The sequence below is a fragment of the Grus americana genome, chromosome 23 (assembly GCF_028858705.1).
Source record: "Grus americana isolate bGruAme1 chromosome 23, bGruAme1.mat, whole genome shotgun sequence".
NCBI classification, from domain to species: Eukaryota; Metazoa; Chordata; class Aves; order Gruiformes; family Gruidae; genus Grus; species Grus americana.
In genome coordinates, this window is record NC_072874.1 from 1,986,454 (window position 1) to 2,009,871 (window position 23,418).

The 23,418-nt window shown below is 42.7% G+C and overlaps 1 protein-coding gene across 7 annotated transcripts in view; it reads left to right on the plus strand.

Moving 5' to 3' along the window:
- Window positions 1-5,725: 5,725 nt before the first annotated feature.
- The window catches only part of ZMYM4 (zinc finger MYM-type containing 4), a 45,501-nt gene continuing 27,808 nt past the window's right edge, over window positions 5,726-23,418 (plus strand). For 4 of the 7 annotated variants that reach the window (XM_054802443.1, XM_054802437.1, XM_054802438.1 and 1 more), the window contains exons 1-5: window positions 5,726-6,030; window positions 18,490-18,532; window positions 18,941-19,468; window positions 21,052-21,119; window positions 21,712-21,882. In XM_054802443.1, coding sequence (XP_054658418.1) covers window positions 5,989-6,030; window positions 18,490-18,532; window positions 18,941-19,468; window positions 21,052-21,119; window positions 21,712-21,882 — 852 coding nt within the window. In that variant the 5' untranslated portion in view covers window positions 5,726-5,988. Of the gene's footprint in view, window positions 6,031-10,605; window positions 10,877-14,298; window positions 14,328-18,489; window positions 18,533-18,940; window positions 19,469-21,051; window positions 21,120-21,711; window positions 21,883-23,418 lie in introns of those variants that run through there. The other 3 variants (XM_054802439.1, XM_054802440.1, XM_054802441.1) reach the window with 3 other exon arrangements.

Consider the following 23,418-nt stretch of genomic DNA (forward strand, 5'->3'; position numbering starts at 1 on the left):
CATTTGTCTGCACGAGCAGAGCTAGAATATTCTCTTTAGAGTTCAGCTTCCTCCTTTCATCCCACCCACCATCAGACACTTCCTGACATTTCTCCTGCAGGCAGAGCAAGGCAACTGCTTCTTTTTTTTTGTTGGTTTTTTTTTTTCCCTTTTGCAACGGCTGCTCCTTCAGTAATCTGTGGGTGGTGGGGGAAGGGGATGTTATCTCAACAGCAAACACAGCCCAGCAAGTCTGGGACGTGAGGGGGAGTTTCAGGATGAAAATAGGCCTCTGCCAGCCCTCCTGTGTTTGTGTATCTATGACTAAGCACGCTGAATGCATCGCTTTTTAAAACTTGGCTTCTCTTTCTTGATCTTTGTTGTTTCCAAGCCTCCTGCTCCCCTTTGTCCTCGCAGCCCCACGGGACCCTGCAGAGGCAGGCCCCTGACATCACAGTGCCAGGGAAATGCAAATCCCACCGGTGAGCCAGCCCCACGCGCTGGGGGGGACAAAGCCAGAGCAGCTCCAGAGCTGGGAGACAAACCCACCTCGCTGCCACCCCTGGGACTGTCTGTGCCCCCAGTCTGCTCAGGCGCCACAAGGAGACTCCACTAGCAATTGCTTTCCCACTGAAATATTCACTGGTTTTGCTTACATCATTACAGCCATGCCTTGGAAGGGTCTACAGTACGGAGGAACCTAAAACTAAGAGGTTTCAGCAGTTCTGCCCATCTCTGGGACAGAAAAGGCTGCTGGCTGCTCATCTCCAGGGCTGTCACTACTGCTCCACTGGGGAGGTGCCTCTAAGTTCAAGGGACCAGTAGGGACAGCAGGAAATAAAGCTGCCAGGCTCCAGTTTGTCTCGCCTAGACCAGACTCAACCTTGTTCCCCAACAGAGCCTCCTCTGATCTTTAAACACAACCTTCCCTGTGCACCCAGGCCAGATGTGCTGAGGACTGGGATTTTGCAAGGCTGTAGCTCCCGCTCCCATTAGTACTGCCTAGTGCATCTCTCCACAATTGATGTAGAACTGGCCTCTCATCACATCCAGTCTCAGTCCCCCACAATGATGGGGACAAAGAAGTGCACAAATCACCACATTTCAACTCCAAGCCTTCCTTTCCTTCATCTCTCACGTTCCCTCAACTTCTCTTTCCTCAGTTTTGTCCTCACTCTGTCCCTGCTCTCAGGCCATCTTATCCCACAATGACACGGTGCTGTGCTGGTTCCATCCTTGGTGTCACGAGCCAAATGAACTGGCACGCTGCTCTTAACAAGTCTTGTGCCTTTTGCCTGGACTAGATGCTTGTCCTTGTGTCATAGAATCCCAGACTGGTTTGGGTGGGAAGGGACCTCAAAGCCCGTCCAGTTCCAACCCCCTGCCATGGGCAGGGACACCCTCCACTAGCCCAGGTTGCCCAAAGCCCCATCCAACCTGGCCTTGAACACTGCCAGGGAGCCAGGGGCAGCCACAGCTTCTCTGGGCAACCTGTGCCAGGGCCTCACCACCCTCACAGGCAAGAACAACTTCTTCACATCTCATCTCCATCTCCCCTCCTGCAGCTTCAGGCCATTCCTCCTTGTCCTCTCACTCTATGCCCTTGTCACCAGTCCCTCTCCAGCTTTCCTGGAGCCCCTTTCGGGACTGGAAGGGGCTCTAAGGTCTCCCTGCAGCCTTCTCTTCTCCAGGCTGAACAACCCCAACTCTCTCAGCCTGTCTCCATAGTAGAGATGCTCCAGCCCTCGCATCATCTCCGTGGCCTCCTCTGGACTCGCTCCAATAGCTCCAGGTCATGGTGTCCACTGGATGCCAAACGCCATCCTGGCAAATGGTGGAATTTGCAGAGGGATTGAGGACAACCTGAAAGAATCTCTAGATTTTGCTCAGGAAACTCCATTGGCAACAGCACATTGTTCCTAGCACAAAGCATGCTTGTACAGGAGTGACTTGACAGTATAGCTACACCGGTCTCATCTACGCTGGGTCAACCTTTCCTAATGCAGTATCTCGGAAGTCAGGACAGATAACACTTTACTAACTCCCAAGTCCCATATTTTTATACAGTACATCCTCCATTGTTCCTCCGAGTCTCTCCTTGGTCCCCGGATGTGGGTAGAACATATGCAACAGCCATGTTTCTCTGCCCGCCCTACAAAGCCTGTCCTATTTGTCTGCTCACTGAGCTCGTTGGAAAGGAAAGATTATTAGTTGTTACTAATTTGTGTTTGGCCCAAAACACACAGCAGTACTCTAAGCACCTGCAACTGCAATTCCCTGAAGAGAACCTGAGCTGGAACAGAGGAAGGCATGCCTGGATCTCAGTGTGTATGGCTGGCAGGTTTTCTGGGTGATCTATATTCAGCTGTGCATGCCCATGGGTATGTGGAAAGATCATTCATCCAGTTCATTGAACTGCAGCCTGCATGTGAAAGGAGTTTCATGGTTTCTTTTTTAAATGTCACTGTTTTAAAGACGAATAGTCTCACGTAGAATTGCGCAGCAGATTATAGTATGGGCACTCCAGGGGTAAATTAAAAAGCAATTCAAAAACAATACTGTGGAACAATCTTATCTTTTCCCTGCCTTATCCAGGAATTTATCTAGGCCTGTTCTGCACTAGTCATCACCACAACAGGTACATATTATACAGTGTCTTTTTTAGCCACATTAGCACATACACAGTTCATGTAGAGTCAAAAGTAAGTCAGGTCTGAACAGGCTGTAAAACATCCTGCTCTAGTTGAAATGCCCTATTCAGAGAATGGCTCAGATGTCTTCAGAACACACCAGGGCTGATCTAGTCTTAAATAGTCCACACTTACTGTCACCCTCTCATCTGTCCATAGTATCTGCTTAAGGAAACCTTCCATCAGGCATAGATTTCAACAGCATATGGTTGTATTATGATCTATTTTAACAACAGGATCTATTTCTAACAAAACATTTTGCCTAGTGGTCTGAAAGCATTTTCAGTTGCATGTTGAAAGTTCAACTATTTCCATTAACTCCCTAATTTACTTATGAGAACCATGCAATGAAATGAAGATGTTCATTCCCATTAGCATGCTTGAACAAGTTATATAAAATTTTCATTTTATAAAATACTATGGAAATTTACAACATAGCCCAAAGAAGTTGTAACAGTTTTGTGAAGTCTTGTGACGTTACTGGAAGTCTCATGGTATTTGAGGTTATTCTGAATGACTGAGCATTTAGAGTTGTGATTACATGAAAATATAGGTTTAATTAAACCAAACAAATAAACGACTCCCCCCACATGCATACACTTTCTAAACTTAAGCCTGAAAATGTGAAGGCAGTGCACTATAATGCCTCAGAAACCAGAGGTGAAGAAAAAAAAAAGCAAGTTTGTTATCCTTAAGATCTTAATTCATAAACCAACCTCGTCTTTTAAGGTCTTCCTCCTAACTTCTGAATACTTGGATTTCTCAACATTGTTACTAATTGTTTAGATAATTTATAAATATTTATATTCCAAGAGGGCTATTGCCTCTTTTTTTCTCTCTCTCTCTCTGTATTTTCTGCCTTCCTAGAAAATCCCATTCAGAAATACATGCATTTTCAGTGTTCAGATGATTTGCACATGTACAGCACATCTGTGCTGTTATACACATGCTTTGGGGAAATCTATGCGTGCACAGTGGCCTTTTGTGCACAATATCCACATGTCCTGCCATCTGCTCAGGGCACTAGTGGACGTGTCCGAGGGAACCTTGACATGTGGCAGCCCTATATTTAGACTATATTAGAATTTCCAGCTATTCAAAAAACAATACTGATATAAATATCAACTCGTATTAAAATATTTTGTTACTATATTAAAAAGATTAAAATATTCACTCTTTTAATCTGTAGCTATCTAAGGATAAAAGTACTTTTTGAATAATTATTAAATTTCACATCAAGCTCACAGTTTACATATAACATCTTTTGTCATAAAAAAATCCCAAATTCTTTAAGAAAATTCACAAAAGAACTCATCAGCTAGAATTATTTTATACTCGAGGATGAGAATTAATGTATAAGTGAAAAGCATTATTCATTACTTATTAAATTATTACATCAATTATTTCACCATCATTGGAATGCAGTCATTTCCAAAGAGAGACTTGACAGGATTTCCGAAATTAATCCCAATATTAAGTATCCAGCATTTTGGGCCAGATGAAGGACAGAGTTTATATAAGGATCATTTCATTCGCCATTGAAATGCAGCTGCTGCTTAATACCACCCTTTAATTGTGCAAATCAGATAAAGCTAGGAAGTGGAGATTTCTCTTTAAGACAAAGTTTTAATTAGCAGTTAGATTATTTAAGTAGTAGGGAGAAGGGAACACGTTGTTCTTATCAACTGCTTGTGGGTGCTGGTAATGTTTGACATTGTTCACAATAAAAAAGGCAATAATCTGTATCTTACGCATAGTTTCAAATTTTTTCTTAATGGGCCTATGTCTTGCTAACGTTTTGAGCGTCTTAATTATTGGAAAGTATGAAAATGACAGGCAACATTACAAAGCTTTAAACATTTAGGTTTTAACCTTGAAAGGTTACACTGATTTTTGCAACCGAAATGTGACCTCTCAGGTATTTCAGGTTAAACAGACATGCAAATCTTCATGGGATTAAGTCCTCAGAGTCTGTAGAAACAACCTCTTTATGGATGTTTGATCAACACCAGATGAGGAAGAATGTGGTCAAATATAAACCATCCATTCCAACACTAAAAACATGGCTGTTTTACAGTTGTACCAACAAATGTTAAATTAACTAAAAAATTACATAATGGTTCATTCATGAGTGATACAGCAGAGGCTCAACAAACAAAAACCAGATTGGTCTCTATTCTCAGGCTGATTTCAATGAAGGGAACAAACCAAATGTCCTGCAAATACTCCATGCAGTCTTCGAAACCACTGTGCAGTAGATTCAGCACAGGCAGGAAGCGCATCTAGACTCCACAGCAGTACAAAATTAAGAGCGAGCAGACTTTGGCTGAAAGGTACATTAAAACCTCTTCATTGCTTTGGGTTTGGAATGCAATTACTTTGTTAAACTATGGTTCATACTGTGTTGAGCATCTAGTTGAATAAACAAATACATACCCTCTCCAACAGGAAGGCCGCGAGTCCAACATGTCAACTTCTGGAGCGTTCCTGAAGGGAAGTCGCAACAATCCAGGTCTACCCCGCCATCACTGGATCCATCCCCCAGGACAGCCCCACCGCTGGTGCTGGGTACGAGGGGGGTGTCCCAGGGGCAAGCAGGATGCGGGGGAGCACGGTGTGAGCATGGCGCCATGGAGGTGTCATGTCATGAGGCGGGTGCTGTGGCCTGGTGGCGCTGAGGTAGGAGCACCACGCCATGGCCAGAGACCTCAGCCTGGCGGAATGTGAGGTGAAGCAAGGCGCGGCCGGCCCGTCACCACCGCCACCAGTCACCACCACAGACCGGGCCTGGCGGCCATGCCACGAGGTCACAGGCCCTGTGGCCACCATGGGGCCAGTCGAGGCCCGCCAAGACCTGACACGTCCCAGGACGAGCCTCGCACCTCCTGCCCCGAGCCTGCCCGGGGGTGCCAGTGCTGGGCCGCCCCCCGCCCTGGCCCCCCCCCCAGTCCTGGCGCTCTGGGGGAGCCACCCAGCCTGGCCCTGAGGAGGCCCCAGTGCGCCTGCGCAGGGGGGGCCGGGAGGCGGGGACGCGCGACTGTGCGCAGGCGCGCGGCGCATGCGCGTTAGGTCCCCGCGCTGGGCTTGTCGTTGCAGCTTTAAGAGGGCTCGCGGCCTGGCGGGTCCGACCCCCCCGCCGCCCTGAGGAGCAGCCGGGCCCCCGCGCCAGCCCCCTCCTGCCGCAGCACGGCGCGGGGCCGGCCCCGGCACCCCACGGACGCTCCCCCCGCCGCCCCCCGAAGCGGGGGGGAAGGCTGAGAGGGAGTGACCCCCGGCCCCTCGCCCCGGGCTGGGACAGCGGAGGGGGGGGGGGCGCAACATGGCGGAGGCCGAGGAGGAGGGGCCCGGCCCCCGCGCCAGGGTGAGTGGGGGGCGCGAGGGGAGGTCAAAGGGGAGGGGTCAGGGGGCGGGGTCAGGGCGGGAGGGGCCCGGGGCCGGGGCGGCCGGGCATCGCCGAGCGCCGCCGGGATGCAGCGTGCGAGGCGCCGCGGCTCCTGCCGCTGTCCAGGGCCCTGACGGCGGGCAGGGGGGGCCAGAGCCTCCCCAGGCGCCGAGCGGCCGGACCCGGCGTGCGGGGCCCCCTACGGCCCGGGGACAGGCGGCCCCCGGCCGGGCGCGTCGCAGCTGCCCGCTGGCTGCAGGCCGGCGAGCAGTGCTGTTCCCTCCGGCCTCTGAGCCACGCTGCCTCAAGGTTTCTTCAGTTTTCTCTTAGTTCTCTGTAAGGAGAGTGTCCAGGCATCGTTTGCATAAGCGTCTTGGCATCACTCAAATAATAACCTCACAGCTAAGTAGGATCCATCATCACCGTCTGTCTCCTTGTTTAAAACACAGTGTTCTTGCTGCTCTTTTTAAATTTATTTCAATTGTCCATCTCAAACCATAGTCATCAAGATGGCAGTTTCTTCTTGTTCTTAGGTACTCAGGCAGCACCATTGTGTGAGTACCATTAGCTGTGCTAACCCAGAGACTTGGCCTGAAGTACGTTGGCCACACTCATCTACTTGAAGAAACACTTTGTCTTTTAACCAAATGGACGGTCCTTTGTCGTCCACGCCTTGTAGCCTGTGAAGTAACTGAGGGAGAATAACTTCTTAAGCAGTGCTCGAAATAATCTTGCAACGAGTCGTGTCCTCTTACCTGTGTGCATGTAACTTTTGGCTGAGAGCTTTCTGATAGAAACAAGATTGAGTCACTTTCGAAGTCATGTGGAAGTTCCCATAGTTCACTACAAGACTCTGAGCTGTCCAGTTCCCTTTTCCCAAAGATGAAGAAGTTTTCCCATTCTCCAGCCTTGAGAAAGACAAGAACACCAGCTCAAGTTTTCCATTCCTATATCTGAGAGAAGTTTAATTTGCTGAATGTATTTCAGGCAACACGAAACTTGTGATTGCGGTGAAGCTAATTGTTGCTAAACAGAAGAGTTGACCTTCAGGGTCTAATTGGAGGAGTTGTACAGACGTCATTTGGCTACTCTGCGGTTACGGAAAGGAACGTCCTCACTGAATTGTCTCAGACCCACGTCTTTCAGACACTTGCGCTTACTTACGAGCAAACTCAAAGAATTTTGCGGAATTGCTCACAGATATTACATAAATCTGTAAGTCTTTGGGGGATCAAGATTTTGGCTATCTGCAAGAAGTTTAAAGGGAAACGGCTGCATGTAGGACAATAACTTAAGAAATCTTAAATTAAACTTCATTCCCAGTAATTGAAATGTTAGTGGATGTAAGGAAATGCTTTTACACTGTGAGGACAGTCAGTCATTGGAACAGGTTGCTCACAGACGTGGTGCAGTCTCTATCCTGGTGTCTCTTCATGCTCGTTGCCTTCATACGCTCAATTTATCTGTCAAGTGATCTGATATTACCAACAGAAAAAAACATGATTGCCTTTTTTTTCTTGTTAAGCTTGCCAATTATCTGCTAAGGAATGACAAAAATATCAAGTTAGTATCATCTTCATTGGTGTCAGGAAAAACCGTTTATGTGTTGGTTGGATAATCATCCCTAGGTGGTAAGTCCAAAAGTCTCCACCAGTTCTTGCTCCACATGTCCCCGTACGTTTTGGAAAGCCTCCCCTGCTCTTGGCATTGACAACATTCAGTGTTCCTGCAGAAACAGAGAACTTGTTTGGTAAAATTTAGGGGTGATCCTGGAAATTGGCAGTTGTCCCAGGCAAGTAAGGAAGGAAAGAGGAAACACAACTTGCCAATCTAGCTCAAAGGAAAATACCTTCCTAGTCCCAAATCTGACAGTGAGGTTAATCTTAACTGCGGCAGAAAGGCTTCTGTGAGATTTTATAACAAATGGTGGCACCAGTTTCCTGCATTGTGTCAGTCTAATCTTCAGTCTGAGAGGTGAATTTCCTCATCTCCCCATCACAAAACCAGTTATGCATCAAGATGTTCTTGCAGAACGTGGGGAGAAGTGAATCCTTCCTGGCTGCTCAGATGACTGATGGAACCTGTGAAGAATGAGACTAGCATACTGTAAATATGGCAGACTCATGTATCTTCCATTAAAGCCATAATTAATGAGGTCTTGGAAGACCTGCGTATCCCATTTCTCTTCCCCATGGCAGTCCAGTTCCCATTCTGCAGGAGGTTAAGGTGATGGACTCTTCCAAATCCTGCGCCTAAGGAATAACGAGAATTTCTTATAAAAAATTATTTTCCTTTGTATGGAAAAAATAAAGACTAATTTAATAATGTCTTCAGAGAGGATCTTAGCAAGTGCTGGTGCATTCAAAATTGTTCTTTTCAATATTAAAATCTTTTGCAAATATTATTATTCCAGAAGTGCATACACTGAAACTGGCATTTTGCAAAGCCCATTGAGAAGCATTTGCCATCATTTAGCTCAATCCATGATAACGAGCAACAAACTAAAAAAGGAAGTTTTTGCCAATGTCAGACTGACATAGAAGTTTGTCTAATTTTGATTTTAATAGTATGGGGAAAGTTTTTATGCCTAAATTGTTATTTTAGAGAAGGTTAATTTCTGCCCCAAATCAAAACTGTTGTATTTTCTAAGGAAAATACATCAACATATTTAACTTTTCATGTTTACTAAATTATATCAAGATGAACTTAAAAGGTATCTGCTTGTATGTTTATTTATGTAGTTTATGAAAATATTTGTGGCACTTCAACTTTAATTTGTATATAATATCACTGTCTTGAACAGTTTCTGTTTTGAATGGAATGATCATTTATTTACGACAATACTCTGTCAACCCATTGAACCAGACAGGACAGTTTGGGGTGTACAGTGCTAACTGCTGAAATTTGACACTTGGGCTCTTGGAAATTAATTTTGTTTGAATGGGTGAACACCTGGGTGTCTACACCAATAAAACAACTGTTTGCAAAAGATTTTTAATTTTGCATGGCTTTAATTAAAAATTGAAGGAGATCATCTCATTTAGAAAGTTTTGTTAGTGAACTGCTCTTGAATGGTACAAGGCTGAAGAAGACATGTCTGCAAAGGCTTGTGCACCTCTCAAGGGATGCTTTGAAGTCATAATCTTTGAGTTCACCTTCTGGAAATCAGCATAACGGATCTCAGTCTTTTACATTAGGACTTTCCACATTGTCTAAAATACAGAAAAATTAAGTAAGCTCTTTATGCCCACTTCAAGGCCCTTTGCATGATTAGGAGGATAGTGGAAATTAATCCTGAAATCACTCCCAATGCTCTTGAAGTGGTTATCTCAACTTTTCTCTCATTTAATGACTGTTGTATCCCATCGTTCCTTCCAGACATTCCAATTCACAGTGGCTTTTCCCTAAACATGTCTTGTAGCAAGTTTTATCTAGTGAATTTTCTTCAAGGTTTTCTGTCAATGACCGACTCTGTTCAGATGATTTCCATCATCCATTTTATAAGTGTGATAATGGCATAAAAGCAGTGCTCTTGTACCTCACTCCTGCTTTTGCTCGTAACGCTGCTTCTCTGCTGTCGTCCAAACTCTTCAAAATAAGGCTTCTCCAGCAGCAAATATTTCATCAATGGCATGTTAGCAGAATCGTGTGTGCTCTCAGTTGTCTATCATCTTAGCCTATGGTCTGCCTTATGTTCTTTAATAGAAAAAAATTGTGTTTCTGCAGGGGCAAAAGAGGGAGATGGATAGAGTACACCCACAAGGTTGGGGGTTTTTAGTTAGTTGTCCTGTGGAAACATAAAAAAGAGGGTGGGTAAGAGTCAACCTGGGAAAATAACTTGAGGACAAAATGAACTCTGTTATTGGAAAGGTCCAGTAGAGTGGTCCATGAGTGCTGCAGGAGTGAGGCCGTAATAAACTAGTCCTTGCGTGTTGCTGATCCCAGGAGCAGTTACTTTATTTCTAGAAGCTCATACCGGGCTGAAGCAAAAGCGACATGACAGCTGAGTTTGAAAGAGATTGAAATCTGCTATCACAAGCTGCTTCTGAACCGTATCAGGAAAAGGGAGACCGATTTAAGTATCGAGCAGGCTGCAGCTTGGTGCTAACCTCATGGCCTAGAGTAGATGACCTGTATTGCCATACTCTTGTCCTTTGACTCTCTGGAAGTGCTACTCAGAAATTTCAAGGGAAAAAGACTGTAACTTTGCTTTACTGAACTGGTACTGATCCAAAAGTTGTGTGGTATATTCTGTCCTTTCTGTAAATACTGATCGAAGAATGATGGTAATGTATTTAGTTTTGGTTACCATATTTGCTATCTGCCTTAGATATATCTCTTTAATCTTAAAAGTAGTTTGAAGTATTAAAGGACTTGCATATACATTAGATAGTTTTAAAGTGTGTTGTGTCTAATACCTGTGAAGTTTTTAGTAAAAAATGTATGATAATCAATTATCATTATAACCAAAGTTTATTACATCAGATTTTTGGTAACAAACCCAAAAGTTAAATTTTACATTTGGCCCTTTTCCCTTTTGATAGCTGATCCAGATTCAGGACATTATTTGAAGTCTTCTAAGAGCTTGGAGAAGTTTACTATCAAAAACCTGACTCTTGCTCCTGAGTTAGCAATCTTTCTGTCCTAGACTTTTGCTGTCGTGGTGGTGGTCAGAAAGCACAAACTGGTGGGTGGCCCAGGAGAGCCCAGGCAAGATCCAAGAATCCTGGATTCTGCTGAACCACAAACACTGCGGCATTGCCTGTGTGTGTCAGTCTGCTGTGCCTGTGCAGACACGGTCTTCGCAGACTGTGTCGTATTGTAGGTGAGAACTACAGGACAGGTAGTTGTGATAGGAGATTCTTGGGTTTACTTTCTTAGCAGTGTAAAGGAAAGTGTAGAAATAAATGTTTTCCATTTGCAGTCTCTAAGCGGTACCCATAAAAGAGTTATCTGTCTAGTCTTGCCCAGGTTCTCTGGACTCTCTGCCATCAGTTTAAGAGATGGGAATCTCTGGAAGATCATCTGCCCAGTCCCAGGGCAGGCTGAATTGCTGCTGCAGGAATCTTTTCATTTCCCTTGGAAAGAGAGGAAACCTGAATCACTAGCCTAAAAAACTAATGTTCAGTTGTCTAAATTTCAGTGAGAAGAACCTGAGACAGAATTAGCACAACTGTACAGTTGTTCCTACAGAGGAAAATTCGGAGTACTTGTTTTCTTTTGTTATTTTTTCGATGACTTATTTGTGTAGTTTTTTGAATCTTGATATTTGTTAGAGCAGTCTAGAAAGTAAGTGGAAAGATTTAATCTTTATTAAATGGTGTTATTTGTTCAAGAAAGCTTTTATGAAATACTATTTAGCGAATGCAGACTATTAACAGGCCTTTATTATGTTTAAGATTGCCTGGTAGGAGTTGTTATAGTGCTCTATGAAAAAATTACACTTTTTGTGGTTTTTGGCAAAATTTCTGCTATCTCAAAACTTACTAAATCGATTGGTTAAGTATGTTGGAAGAAAGTTTCATTGAGGGGAGGATGCCTATGCAAGGCAAGCTTCACCTCCATCACTTACTTGCAGGCAGAAGAATCAAGCAGACATGGGTCAGTGGTTTTTACTGTCTCGCTGTGATAGTTGTTCGTGTCGTTTTGTGCAAACCGTCTTGTTTGTTCACAGAACAGGGCAGTTCTCGAGTGCTCCATGAAGCAATCACAGGAGCTTTGCTGAGAGCTCTGATCACGTAGTACTAGTGTTTTTTCTGCCTGTTTTCACAGGTGTTCAGGCATTTCATCCTGAAGAACCTTGGATACTTGTAATAATATCTGCAAAGAAGGTGGAACATCAGCTAAGCTACCTATCGTAAGAACTACTTCTTATAGGAAAAGAAAAAGTAGAAGACAACCAGGGCAACAACTACCAATGGGACTGGAATTGTAGCCACCCGAAAGAGACAAATACCAGTTTTTATAAGAGCAGGAGAGGAGATAATCATAGAACTGTACAGGAAAGTGGAAGAGATGTGGAGCAGGCAAAGAGGAAGCCTGGGTTAGGAAGGTACTTTGAAGAATAAAGCAGATCCCATGATTGCTTTTCTCTCTTTAAGGACAGGAATACTGAAATAGAGAGAACTGGACATACATACAGGCTCTCCAGTTTTCACCACCAATTGTTGTTGTTGGCAGCGAACTCTTACGAGAAGGGAAAAGACTTGTGGTACCTAATGGCAGATGAGATGATTCACCAGTGTGGGCCTATTAACATCTAAACCGTTCTGTGAAGCAGGGCTGATAATCCCTGCTGTGTTTATCAACAAGCAGAAGGTGCTACATTTGTAAATTTTCCCGATTTGCATGCAGAGCCATCTTGTAGGCTTCTTATTTGAGGACAGATTATAATGAAAAGCAGATGATTTAGGTTTTAGACATGTTTCACTTTCTTTAAAGATTGATTTACAGAGGGTTGTTTTTTTTTTTCCTGCTATTAGTAACATAACTAGTAGCAAGCAGTTACTAACATGGTTAATTATCCTCTTGGGGGAGACATTGAGTAGAGGGATCTTCCCAAGGCTACGGTGCTGTCCTCCCCACAGATTGTTACCCTTGTTGCTTCTTAGTTGTATTATATGGACTGGCTTTCCCTTAAAAGACATGGTGGTAGCTCTCTCTCAATGAGCTACTCAGCTTCTCACTTAAATGGAATTAAGGGGATTGCATGCTTTGCAGAACATAATCTTCTAAATAGCTATACTTTTGAAAGCTTTGGCCAAAAGTAAGTTTGTAATCTGGGAAATGCTGTCTTGTGGGATGCTAAAATATGTAACTGAACTGAAATATTTGGTTTGGAGCAATTATTTGCTGAGGATCACAGCAGAAACGTACATTGTTATGATATGGACTCTGCTCTGATTTTGGTGATATTTACATCCATGTAACTTCAGTTTAGTTTTTCTGACTTCCGTGGTGAGAAATAGGAATTATCTTTATTTCAGCTCACTTACAGATTTAGTGTAACCAAAATCCCAGCATCAACGGTTGTTTGTAGAGCGTCTTAACCAGCAGCAGGAAAGTTCAGTGCATTGCCGGGGTGAGGTTTTGAGGGGAGAAGTTCTTTGTTTTTTAAAAGAAAGCCTTTATTGTGGATGTCTTGGTTTGTGGGCTTGATGTGTGTTTTGTGTCTGCGTGGGCAAAGCCCACATGTCTAGCAGGCTTCAGATCAGCACATCAAACTGGTGTCTTTGCAAAAACCATTGCAAGGTGAAGCCTTCCTGTGTGGAGCTGCTTCCTTCTCAAATCCATGGTTTTGTGGGTGGATGGGAGAAGCGCTCGGATCTCCCTCTGGTTTTTGTAGTTATAGATTAAACCCACTGATCATTCAGGAAAAGTACAGTACGCTGTAGCTTTCTGTGTGTTTGACAGACTCATCTACTTGGCCCTGTATAGGTTGGCAACAGTACACAGCCTGTGTGTGTGTGTGCTTGGTGGATATGGAAACCATAAGGTCGACGGGGCTTTGTTTGGAATTGGCCTGTGAATATTCAGAAGACTCAGGAATGTCAGAAAAACCTGGGGACAGAAAGGGGCAATACGCTTAACATGCTGAACTGCTCCCCGTGATTTCTGGTGAATCAGTCAGAATTCTAAAAACACACAAACGGAATGGCAGCAGCACATGCCTAAATCTTCTTTCCTGACACTTAAAAATTGAAGATGCGTAAGTGAGATGCAAGGTGAAACCATGTTTCTTCAACAGAAGGATTGGGAGCCACAAGAGACTGAAAAATGCCTGCCTTTGTCTTTTTACACGCATAGATGATTGTTTGGGATTTGCCTTTAAAAATAACTGTCATAGTATCCATTTAATTACCCTTAGACTACAATAGTGATTAAAAATAATCTGTTGAAGTCTTGAGCCCAGATGCCCAGGGAAGCCTCAAGGACACACCTCACAATATCTGCCACGCTCACGCTCTCCCCTCCCTGCTCACGGCTCTGACCCCCTTCTTGCCCGTGAAGAGCAATGGGCAGCCCCCCCCGCCCACCAAACCGCAGGGGCTCCCGGGGGCACCGGGCCGTGCGGTGGCCGGTGCGGGCAGCTGTCCGGCGCGGAGCCGAGGCTGCTAGGGGGCTCTGCAGGCCCGGCACCGTGCGCCGAGCTCTATGGCTCGCCTTGACCCCGCCGGGTTCTCTTCCTGCCGCAGCGGTTCTTTTCCTGTAGCAGGTATCTGCGGCAGGCTGGCTCTTTGTTACCCTCTGCTCTTCCCTCCCTAGGTGCTCCGAAGGTACGAATCGATAGGTCTGTCAGTGTTTCGGTGGAAAGCAGCTCCGGGAGAGACCAGCTGCTTCATTCTGCTCCTGCTGCGGAGTTTTCCCGTAGCAGGGGTGCAGCGCGACTGGCTGCCTGCCTGGCGTCCCTTCCAGGGATGTCATGTGTAAAAGGTCAGGGGATGCTTCCTGAGCTCACCGCACCTGGTTCAAGAATAACAATTCCAATTTAAATTACTTTTGTTGTTGGGTTTGGGTTTTTTTAAACGGTGTCCTCCTTATCAGTTTAATGAATTCTGAAGCGGGGGGGTTGTGCTGTACGTGTAGGGACAAGGAAACTGTACAGACAAGAAATTGAGAATCATCTCTGACTATTTTTAATTGCAATTTTCTTAACATCTGCTTCCTTTCCACAGTTTGCTTATGGATGCAGTAAAACCTAGGATAAAACTTCAAAAGGCTTGCTAGAAAGATATGTGCCTGTGTATGTAAAGCTGTTTTCTTTATTTTTTTAAAATAAATTCTCTATTTTGCATACAAAATAAGGTTGCAGCTCTAGGCAGCTTCTCTCTTTATATTGCACAAATATAATCTATTAATTGTTTGATTTATGGATGCTATGGCAACTTTGAACACCATTAAAGTATTGAACAGGTTTTTAGTTATTTCAAATTAGCAGATTGTATTAAAGTGTAAACAGTGTCCTTCTGTCACCCGCTCCAAGCAAAGACGGGTTAGTGCTGAGGATGTAACACTGTTTTCCTAGAGTCTGATGTACAATTACAAAAAAATAGTGACGTACCTAGTAGCATTTGATGTCTTTATGTAAAGAGTAGTTAATTTAAAGCAAAAGACATTGCTTCCAGGAATACCTAATTGTTTTGTCATCATTTCTGTATTCTTGTTTCATTTATTTATTTACTACAACCTGATTAGGCAGAGCATTTTCTTGCGTACAATGCTAGCTAATGAGACAGAGTCACTAAGAAAGATATATCCTACACCATTTAATTTTGCTAATATCAAACTTGAACTGTTCCGTCTTAAACTCTTAGGAAACGCTTGCTACTTAAAAGCACTAAATATTGTAAGTTATTCTCTGGCAAAATAGTAGCCAAAGTGGTGTAAATGACAGTATTTTAAAATATGATATGCTTGAGTTTTGTTTTAAATCTACAAGTATGTTTTGGGGACTGCGTTGCGGAGTTGAAGCCTAGAGTGTTTTAACAGAAAACTTTCTGTTGCGGATACTTTCCATTTTGTAGCTATCTAGAACTTAATCTGGGATATCGAGGTGCTGCTTCTTAGATCTGTCAAAAATGATCCATAGGAAATGCCATCTGGTGGATTGGTTTCATGTTTGCCTCTAGAGTGCTTTTGTTCCACTAATCACCAAATTTTAAAAAATCTGATCTGAAGAAATAGAGGGAATTAAGAGTGGATGATGACTAATCAAAGGAGGAAGTATGAGGACTGTGAGAGAGGGAATTGCCTTGCAGAAATGTAATAGAATAATGTAGAAATAGTAATTTGGGCATTATTACTTACACTTCTGTCTCATACAAGACCATAATCCAGTGAAAGCCAACTTATATGGCTGATTAAGGTGATATACTTTTATGTAATGATATACAAAATTAAACAAGATTGTAATTGGATTCAGGAAGGGAACAGAAGTATATATAATTGAGTGAATATCCCACACTAATTCAGAAAAAAAAGTATATGAGCCCTCATTTCAGGGCATAGTCCAGTTATAGACAGTTACGGAATGAGTCATTTATTGGGGGGAGAGAGAGATATATATTTATGTGTACATAGATACATATGTATACACACACACAAGCATACAAACACTTCCCCTGGTTTCCTCTCCTTGGATTTACACCATGTGGGAGTTCTGATGCTGTTCACCATCAGAAACTAGATTGTGGCTTAGATAACCCTGCTAGTATTATCAGATGCTGAAGTTCCTCTTTTATAAATATTTCCAATGGAAGCTTTTGAGCACAGACACAGATCGTGCTCTGTATCCTAAAACCTTTTAAAGGAAGAAAATATTCAAGATGATCTCTTATTTTGATAGCCTCACAAAAGAAGTAGAAAAGAAACAAAATAGGCTGGGTTTTTTTTTTTTCCCTAGGATGACCTTGTGGTTGGGAAGTGTCTTGGATTCCTTCCAGGTAGATTGTAAATGTTTTCCAACTTGGCCAAAATATTTATGGTAGTCCCTAACAGCTCTGGCAGGTGGCCCCTTGTGCTAACTTGCATGTTGTCATTTCTTTGAATGAAACCCTTAGAGAGGTCCAGACTGCAAAATGTATTATTTTCCTAATAACAGCATTTCTGGTTTTGTCACTTAGTATGAAAAGATTTGTTCTCACCAGAGGAGGAGGAATACTGAGGGTTTGGATGTGTAAGGTAACCGGGATTGTGGTAGAACCTAGAATGCTTCCCCACAGGTCCTCTGTATCTCAAAAGAGTCAAAGAACTACGTTGATATAATCCTGCTCCAGTAAAAGGATGATCTAATGCTTCATCTCAGCTGAAAACTTTTCTTGTCCTGCCAGCAAATTGTCTGAGACTTTTTTGGAGAAGAAAGAGCATTACTGACAGGACACAAGAAAACGATCAAGGAAGGTCAGCGTAGAGAAAGGACCTAGATTATCGGTTTTGCCTGCCAAGGTTTCATACTCTGATATTATTATCAAATGGCAACAAATTCCTTTTTCTCTTCTTCTATAAAAATGGTACGCTACCACTCTCCTTGTCCTCAGCATCTAGTATTAGCACTAAGTATATCCAATATTTATGGGGATTAACTTTATACTAGTGTAAACTCAGCTGACTACAAGTGGACTTCTAGATCAACATTAAACTTGTGTCTCTGGAGACACTCATTATAGCAGTAACAGAACTCAGGCCTTGCAAACCTTCCTGGAAGGTGTTTCCTTACTGGTTTTTCCTCTAGATAATTACAGCGAATAGACTTGCATCAGCCTTGTGGAATAGCGTAATTTTTTATTTTCTTTTGGTGCCCTATTTCACTTTTCCAGCTTCAACTATCTGCTCAGAGAGCTGGAAAGTTTTGGTGCAGTATCAAAGCGTCTTGGTATTCACAATGCTGGACAGGTCCTCACTATTCCATGTGTGTCAGATTAATCTGAAGGAGCTAGCTTGTCTTTGTAGACCTGCAAGTGATATTGGAAAGAGACCGATGGACTCTTTGCCATCAGAAGAATCCTGTGACAATATGTTGTCATCCTTTCCCAGAGCTGGCCTGTGGAATATCCGATTTATCAAGTAAATGACTTGAGTTAAATGAAATTAGAGATCATCCCTTTGCTATCAAATCCCATTACTTTCCTTAAGATGGCTTAAGAATTGAAGTGTGAGCAGGATCTGCCAGAAAAGAAAGCACAGAGCTGGAGATGTAGAGAAAGGAGAGATGATTTAAATGAATTGCTCTTATCTTTTGGGCAGAAAGGAAGGATGCTAATGAGTTGAACATTCTAAAGGAAACTTGAAGTATGCTGAGTGCACACACTTCTTCAGATGGCATTCAAGCGTGCCGACAACTTTAACGGCTGTCGGCGAATGTTTAATGGAAGCGATGTTTTGTACGGCGCTCGGAGTCATCATCTGGTTCTTCTTTGATTGCGCTCATGCTGACACTCACTGTCTCGCTCCTGTTAGGAACTTAAGCGTTACCTTTCGCTGCTCCTGGACAGGGGACATTCCTTGTGAGAGAGATGAAACCTTTGGGTCTCTGCAGCCCACACCAGTGGGAGCTGTACATGCTGCTGGTTTTCTGTTTATAACGTTCAGAGGAAATGAAGGCTCATTGAGTGTCAGAGAGGGCAGAATTGATGAGCTTGACCTGGTACAAATATCTCATGTAGGAGTGAAAATTTTCACATTCCCTTCCCTCCCCTCTCTCCTCCACCTTCTCTGAATTCTGAATTTTCATTGTGTGCTTTTTCTGTGTACTTCTGAACTTGGTAGGGTGAATGTGACTTCTCCGTAACATAAAGGCCTTCATTTGTAGAACTTTGCTTGGGGCAAGAAAGGAAGGAGGAGGAATTGTGATCCTTGTTGGTTTTGGTTTTGATCGGATACTTTTTAGCAAAGTATGTGGCAGCTGACCAAGATAATGATGTAGTGCTTTCCTTTTTACAGTTTGAAGATAAATCTGATGCGGTATTTGATATTACAGAAAAATGTAAGTATTTTTATTTATTTATATAAGGCCATAGTTTCACAAAACATTTCTTAGAAGTATCATTGCTGCTGAAAAAGACACTCTTGCCCTTCTCCTAGCCTTTGCTACTCATTCCCTCCCTGCATTGCCTTCTCCACAAGTGTTACAAACGAGATAAGAGAAAGTGAATGTTTTTTCTTTCTTTGGTTAGTTTTACTCAGTTCAGCTTCTGCTTCACTCTGCGGTGAGTGGGACAGAACTGTTTCTTGTGTCAGCAATGTTTTATCAGTAATGTTGGTCCAAGAAGGCTTAGAGTATACAAGGAATTGCAACATCAGACAGATTAGCAAAGGACACTTACGCTTGTCCTTTGCTACACATAAAGTTGGTGAATTTTCTGACTGTTCTATGGGTTTTTTTCCTCCCCAGGTGGTGAAATTCTGGATGCAGAAATGTCTGAGGACACTGATCACAACTTAACGCCTGCCCTCGACAGCCTCTCTTATGGAATACAGAATCGAACAGGATCTGAAAACTCACTGCTGGATGATGATGATGATTATTTTCTGAACTCTGGGGATCTTGCAGGCATACCTGTTGTAGGGAGTGACAATGAAGATGATCCAAATTTCACTCCAAAAGACACTCTTTCTTCAGCGATTCATGATGAAGACCATCTGGATGAGGGCAAGAGAGTTACAGAACATGAATTGGACAGTGAAAAAGAAATTCAGATTCAGAATGCAATCCAAAAGGATCTCACTTCACCATTTGAGCAGGGCCCTGTATTTAAATCAATTCGAAAAGATTTTAGCATAACAAGAGATAATGGCAAAGAGACTTTTTCAGCCAAGGACAAGAATAGAGAAGGACATTTTCAAGAACGTGAAAAACGGTTGGAAAAAATCCCTAAAGATATGGATTCTAGATTGAAAAGCAGTTTTCTTGACAAAGCAGGTAACTGTTGACATCGTAGACCTGGCTACCCAGCAAAGAGGAAGAAAGAACTAGACAGAAATTAGCAATAGGGCTAGTTATTAAAAACATCAACTTGTTGAAGACAACCTGCATAGCTCTGTGTAGGGAAGCATTTTATAAAGAACCCTGAAATACAACGATCTCTATTAGGAGTAGGATTTGCAAAAGGGCCTGGCAGCATTGCGGGGGGTCTCATCCTCCACAGCTTGTTTCAAAGCCTCAACATATCCTTTGTTGTTGTGGTTTGCTAAACCAAGCTGGGTGACAATTCAAGCTTCCTTTTGTTTTTTCTCACTGTTTTTTATAGACCTTGGAACTCCTTAAAAGAACATGATGAAGTTTAGGTTAAGTTGATGGCCAGGAAAGATTTTTTTTGAGCAAAGTACCAATTCTTCATTAACGTATATGTATTTAAACTAGTATGCATTTGATAGAGCATCAACAGATAGGCTTGCTAGAAATGTATTAGTGTCTGCAGGAATTAAGCCAGAGAGTAACTTGAGATCTGTTTTTCCTGGGAGACTGCTCTCCTCCTTCCTCAGATACTTGTGTCTTGGACTTTGCCCAGCCAACATGGAGAGAACCAAGGATGCCTGTAATCCATTTCCCATTTGAGGGAGCCTGACGGTCACCAGTAGTCTCAATGCCCACACACTTGTTTTTGACTTCCCAAGCTCTGAAAGTCACAGTAGAACAGTGAATGAAGGAGTTAAGAATAACCAGGCTGGAACATGCAATTTAATTTCATTCAGAAGACTGTCTGGAGAGAGGGTAGGCCAGCGAGCGAGAGCCTCCTGGCTACTTGTTCAGATTCACAGCTTACAATTCTGATCTTTAAACTTTGTGTGTTTAGTAACAGCATCTTAAAATCAGTGCTTCCAGGTTGCACAAATGATAGAGAAGCAATACAGATGTTTTTAAAATAGAGTTAAAGATGTCTCTTTACTTTTACCTTCAGGTAGATAACAAGTGAAGAATATTTCTGTGCAAAAGACGTATTTCAGAAAATTGTAAATACCTACAGTTATAAGATTGTGGCTGAAAGCTGTGCAGCCTCAGGTAGAGTAGTCAGTAATTGGAACAGCAATAGTAAATGCTCATAGGCAGCATCCAGTATCCAGGCAAATCCAGAATTCTTAAAAGATTCATGCTAAAAAAGCATAAGCTGCTATTTCTTGAGAAGGAAGGAAAAGGCAAAAGACCAGATCGGCAAAGAAGAGGATGAACATTGTTGCTCTGAAAAATATTTTCTGATTTAAATGTCGAAACATGGGAGAGATCAGAACACACTGGGGTGTAGAAAATTCTGAATGAACAATTTGCCTCAGAATTTTACAACCATTTTGCTGGAGTGGGAAGATAATGACCCAGTAGAATAATAAAATGTCAATTCTCTTTCAGGATTGCCATCTTACTTGCAGGGAGGAGAAAGGGAGTAGTTTAATACTTCTGAGGTGCTGTCAGGCTATGGGGTTGGGGATCAGTATGAGACTCTAGATAGTTTTAAAGGAAATGCGTTGGAATCTGTATTCATTTATATTTAATGTATATGTTTTCCTCAGTTCATAATCAAGTAGAAGAAACATTACGGACGCAGTTAGCGCCACAAACTCCAGAAACTAACTTCAGGGTAAGCTATAGATCTTTCACACACTTTTGCAAGTGCAGCAATATACTGGAATAATTCAAAATACGTATTTTGTATTTGAGTGTAAATTTGAGTATCAAGAAAACTGATCTTCTGACTCTTAGACATCTTTGCTACTTAAACAGTGCATATAATTTTGTAAAATTTTGCTGACCCTCTCTTTGGATTGAGGATTCTTTTGGTAGCCACTTTCACGTTCAGCATGGTCTGACTGACTGGTGAGCCGAATCTAGACCTGGATGCATCCATCTGACCTGCTGCCTTTTTTCCAGATGAGACAGGGAACAGCTGCATCAACAGGCGACACTGCCCAAACAACCGAATGCCCCTACTGACAACCAACTTAGAGAGCTGGGTGGCTTCTGCTGTGTCCAGAGGAGTGAAAAGGCTTGGGGGTGGGATGAGAGAGGGTGCTGCAGGGAGGTAGAGGCAGCAGCTGCTGCCCAACATTTCTCCCACCTTCTGGTGGCAGGACCCATTTCTCTTGGTCTGCAACAGAAACTCCCCTTGGCAGCAGCCCAACTCCTAATGGCAGATGCAGGAGGGTGAATTCTTTTTCATATTATTGTTTCAGGAGTCTAGCTACCTATTTTCTAGTAAGGAATCTATTGGACAAGAGCTGGGGAATTCCTTTGCACCAAATATTAGAATTAAGGAGGAGCCTTTGGATGACGAATATGATAAAGCTATGGCCCCACAGCAGGGACTATTAGACAAAATTAAAGATGAACCTGATAATTCCGAGGTAAGTTTCCCACTGCATTTCTCATTTTGGTCTGACAGCTGACCGCATAAGCTGGACATAAATTCAGCAATTTATTTGGTTTGTTGACCGAAATTTAACTTGAAGAACATAGTTTAGTAGAAGGATTTTCCCTCTTATACTACCATGAAACCCAAACCCCCAACTTTTTGATGTCATGTTACCATGTCACTGAAACTGTTTTGTTTTTCAGTTAGAGACAAAGCAAAGTGCTGTAAAACTTTCATTATTGAATCTCTGGCAATATAGACACTTTATCTCAACTCGGTCTCACTAGGAAATAAGATGTAAATCATGTTTTATTGAATATTTTGTGAGTAGTCACAGTCAGAGATGTGTAGTTGAAACAGTGCTATTCCTGCTCCTTCCCTCTGAAAGGTTATCTTAGCGAGCACAGTGGTTCGTCGTTTGTTCTTGTTGTAAATTAACACTTAGAGGTCTTATCTTAGCAGACTACTTAAATACGTACACGTCAGTGAAGTCAATTTAAGCATGTGTCAGAGTGACTTTCTCATTTGAGACTGACTTTTTTTATGGTGATACAGGTAAACATTCTGTTCTTGCAAACTGGAGAAAGTCTGACCTCTGGATTGAGCGGTGCTGGGGCAAGGATTGCTGAGCTCTGACCGGTCTCTTTACCACTGGTTTGCCGTGTGACACCAGGGAAATGATCTGGGTTGCAATTCTTGTCTCCTCACTGCTAATACTTGGGTTACGTGCCTGACTTTACATGTAGTTAAAAGTGTGCAAAACTTCCTGAGGTGATTCATCCCACTCGCATCGACACTAGAGTGCTGGTGTTCTTGTGCAGGCATTAGTTTTTCTAGCATCATTCTGTGTGCTTCTGCTATCCCTCTTCTTCTCTGTGGGCCTGTCTTCCCAACATTTTTCTTCTTTTCCAATAATACTCTTGGCTTAATAAAATAAAGAAGTAAACCGAGTATTTGAAACTATTCAGATTTCACTGCTCTTCTGATTTGTTCAGTGTCCATGAAATTATTTGGTTTTATTTTTCCTTAAGCCTATATAATGTCACACCATGTGTAGGTTGTTAAATCTGTCTTGTCCTCCCAAGATGGCATCTACTGTGTGGATTTGTGGGGAATGCAATGCCAGATGTCTGTGGTTATCAAAGATTGTCTTAATAAGTAAAAGTGAAGACTTGAAGAATTTAACTATCAAATACCATATTCTTCAAAATATTAATTCCTGGAGTAAAATCCTGTAATTTTCAACTCTGCCTGATACTGGAAAAGTATGAGAATTGATGGAGGTTCATTTTGTTTTGCTTTAGATTGGAATGAATATGGGTTTTTTTGGTCTTTCATGCATCTTGGAAGATGAGAGCATTTCTTGCTGTAACCTATAGTTGGAGCTGAAGGTTCCTGCCTTTCAGCACCATTACACTACTTTGAAACTACACTTCATCATGCACAGTTGATGTCAGGATTTGCCTCCATTTCTTTTACTAGTATTGACTAAGGATGAAACTGCAGTTAAAATGCTTAAAAAACTGTA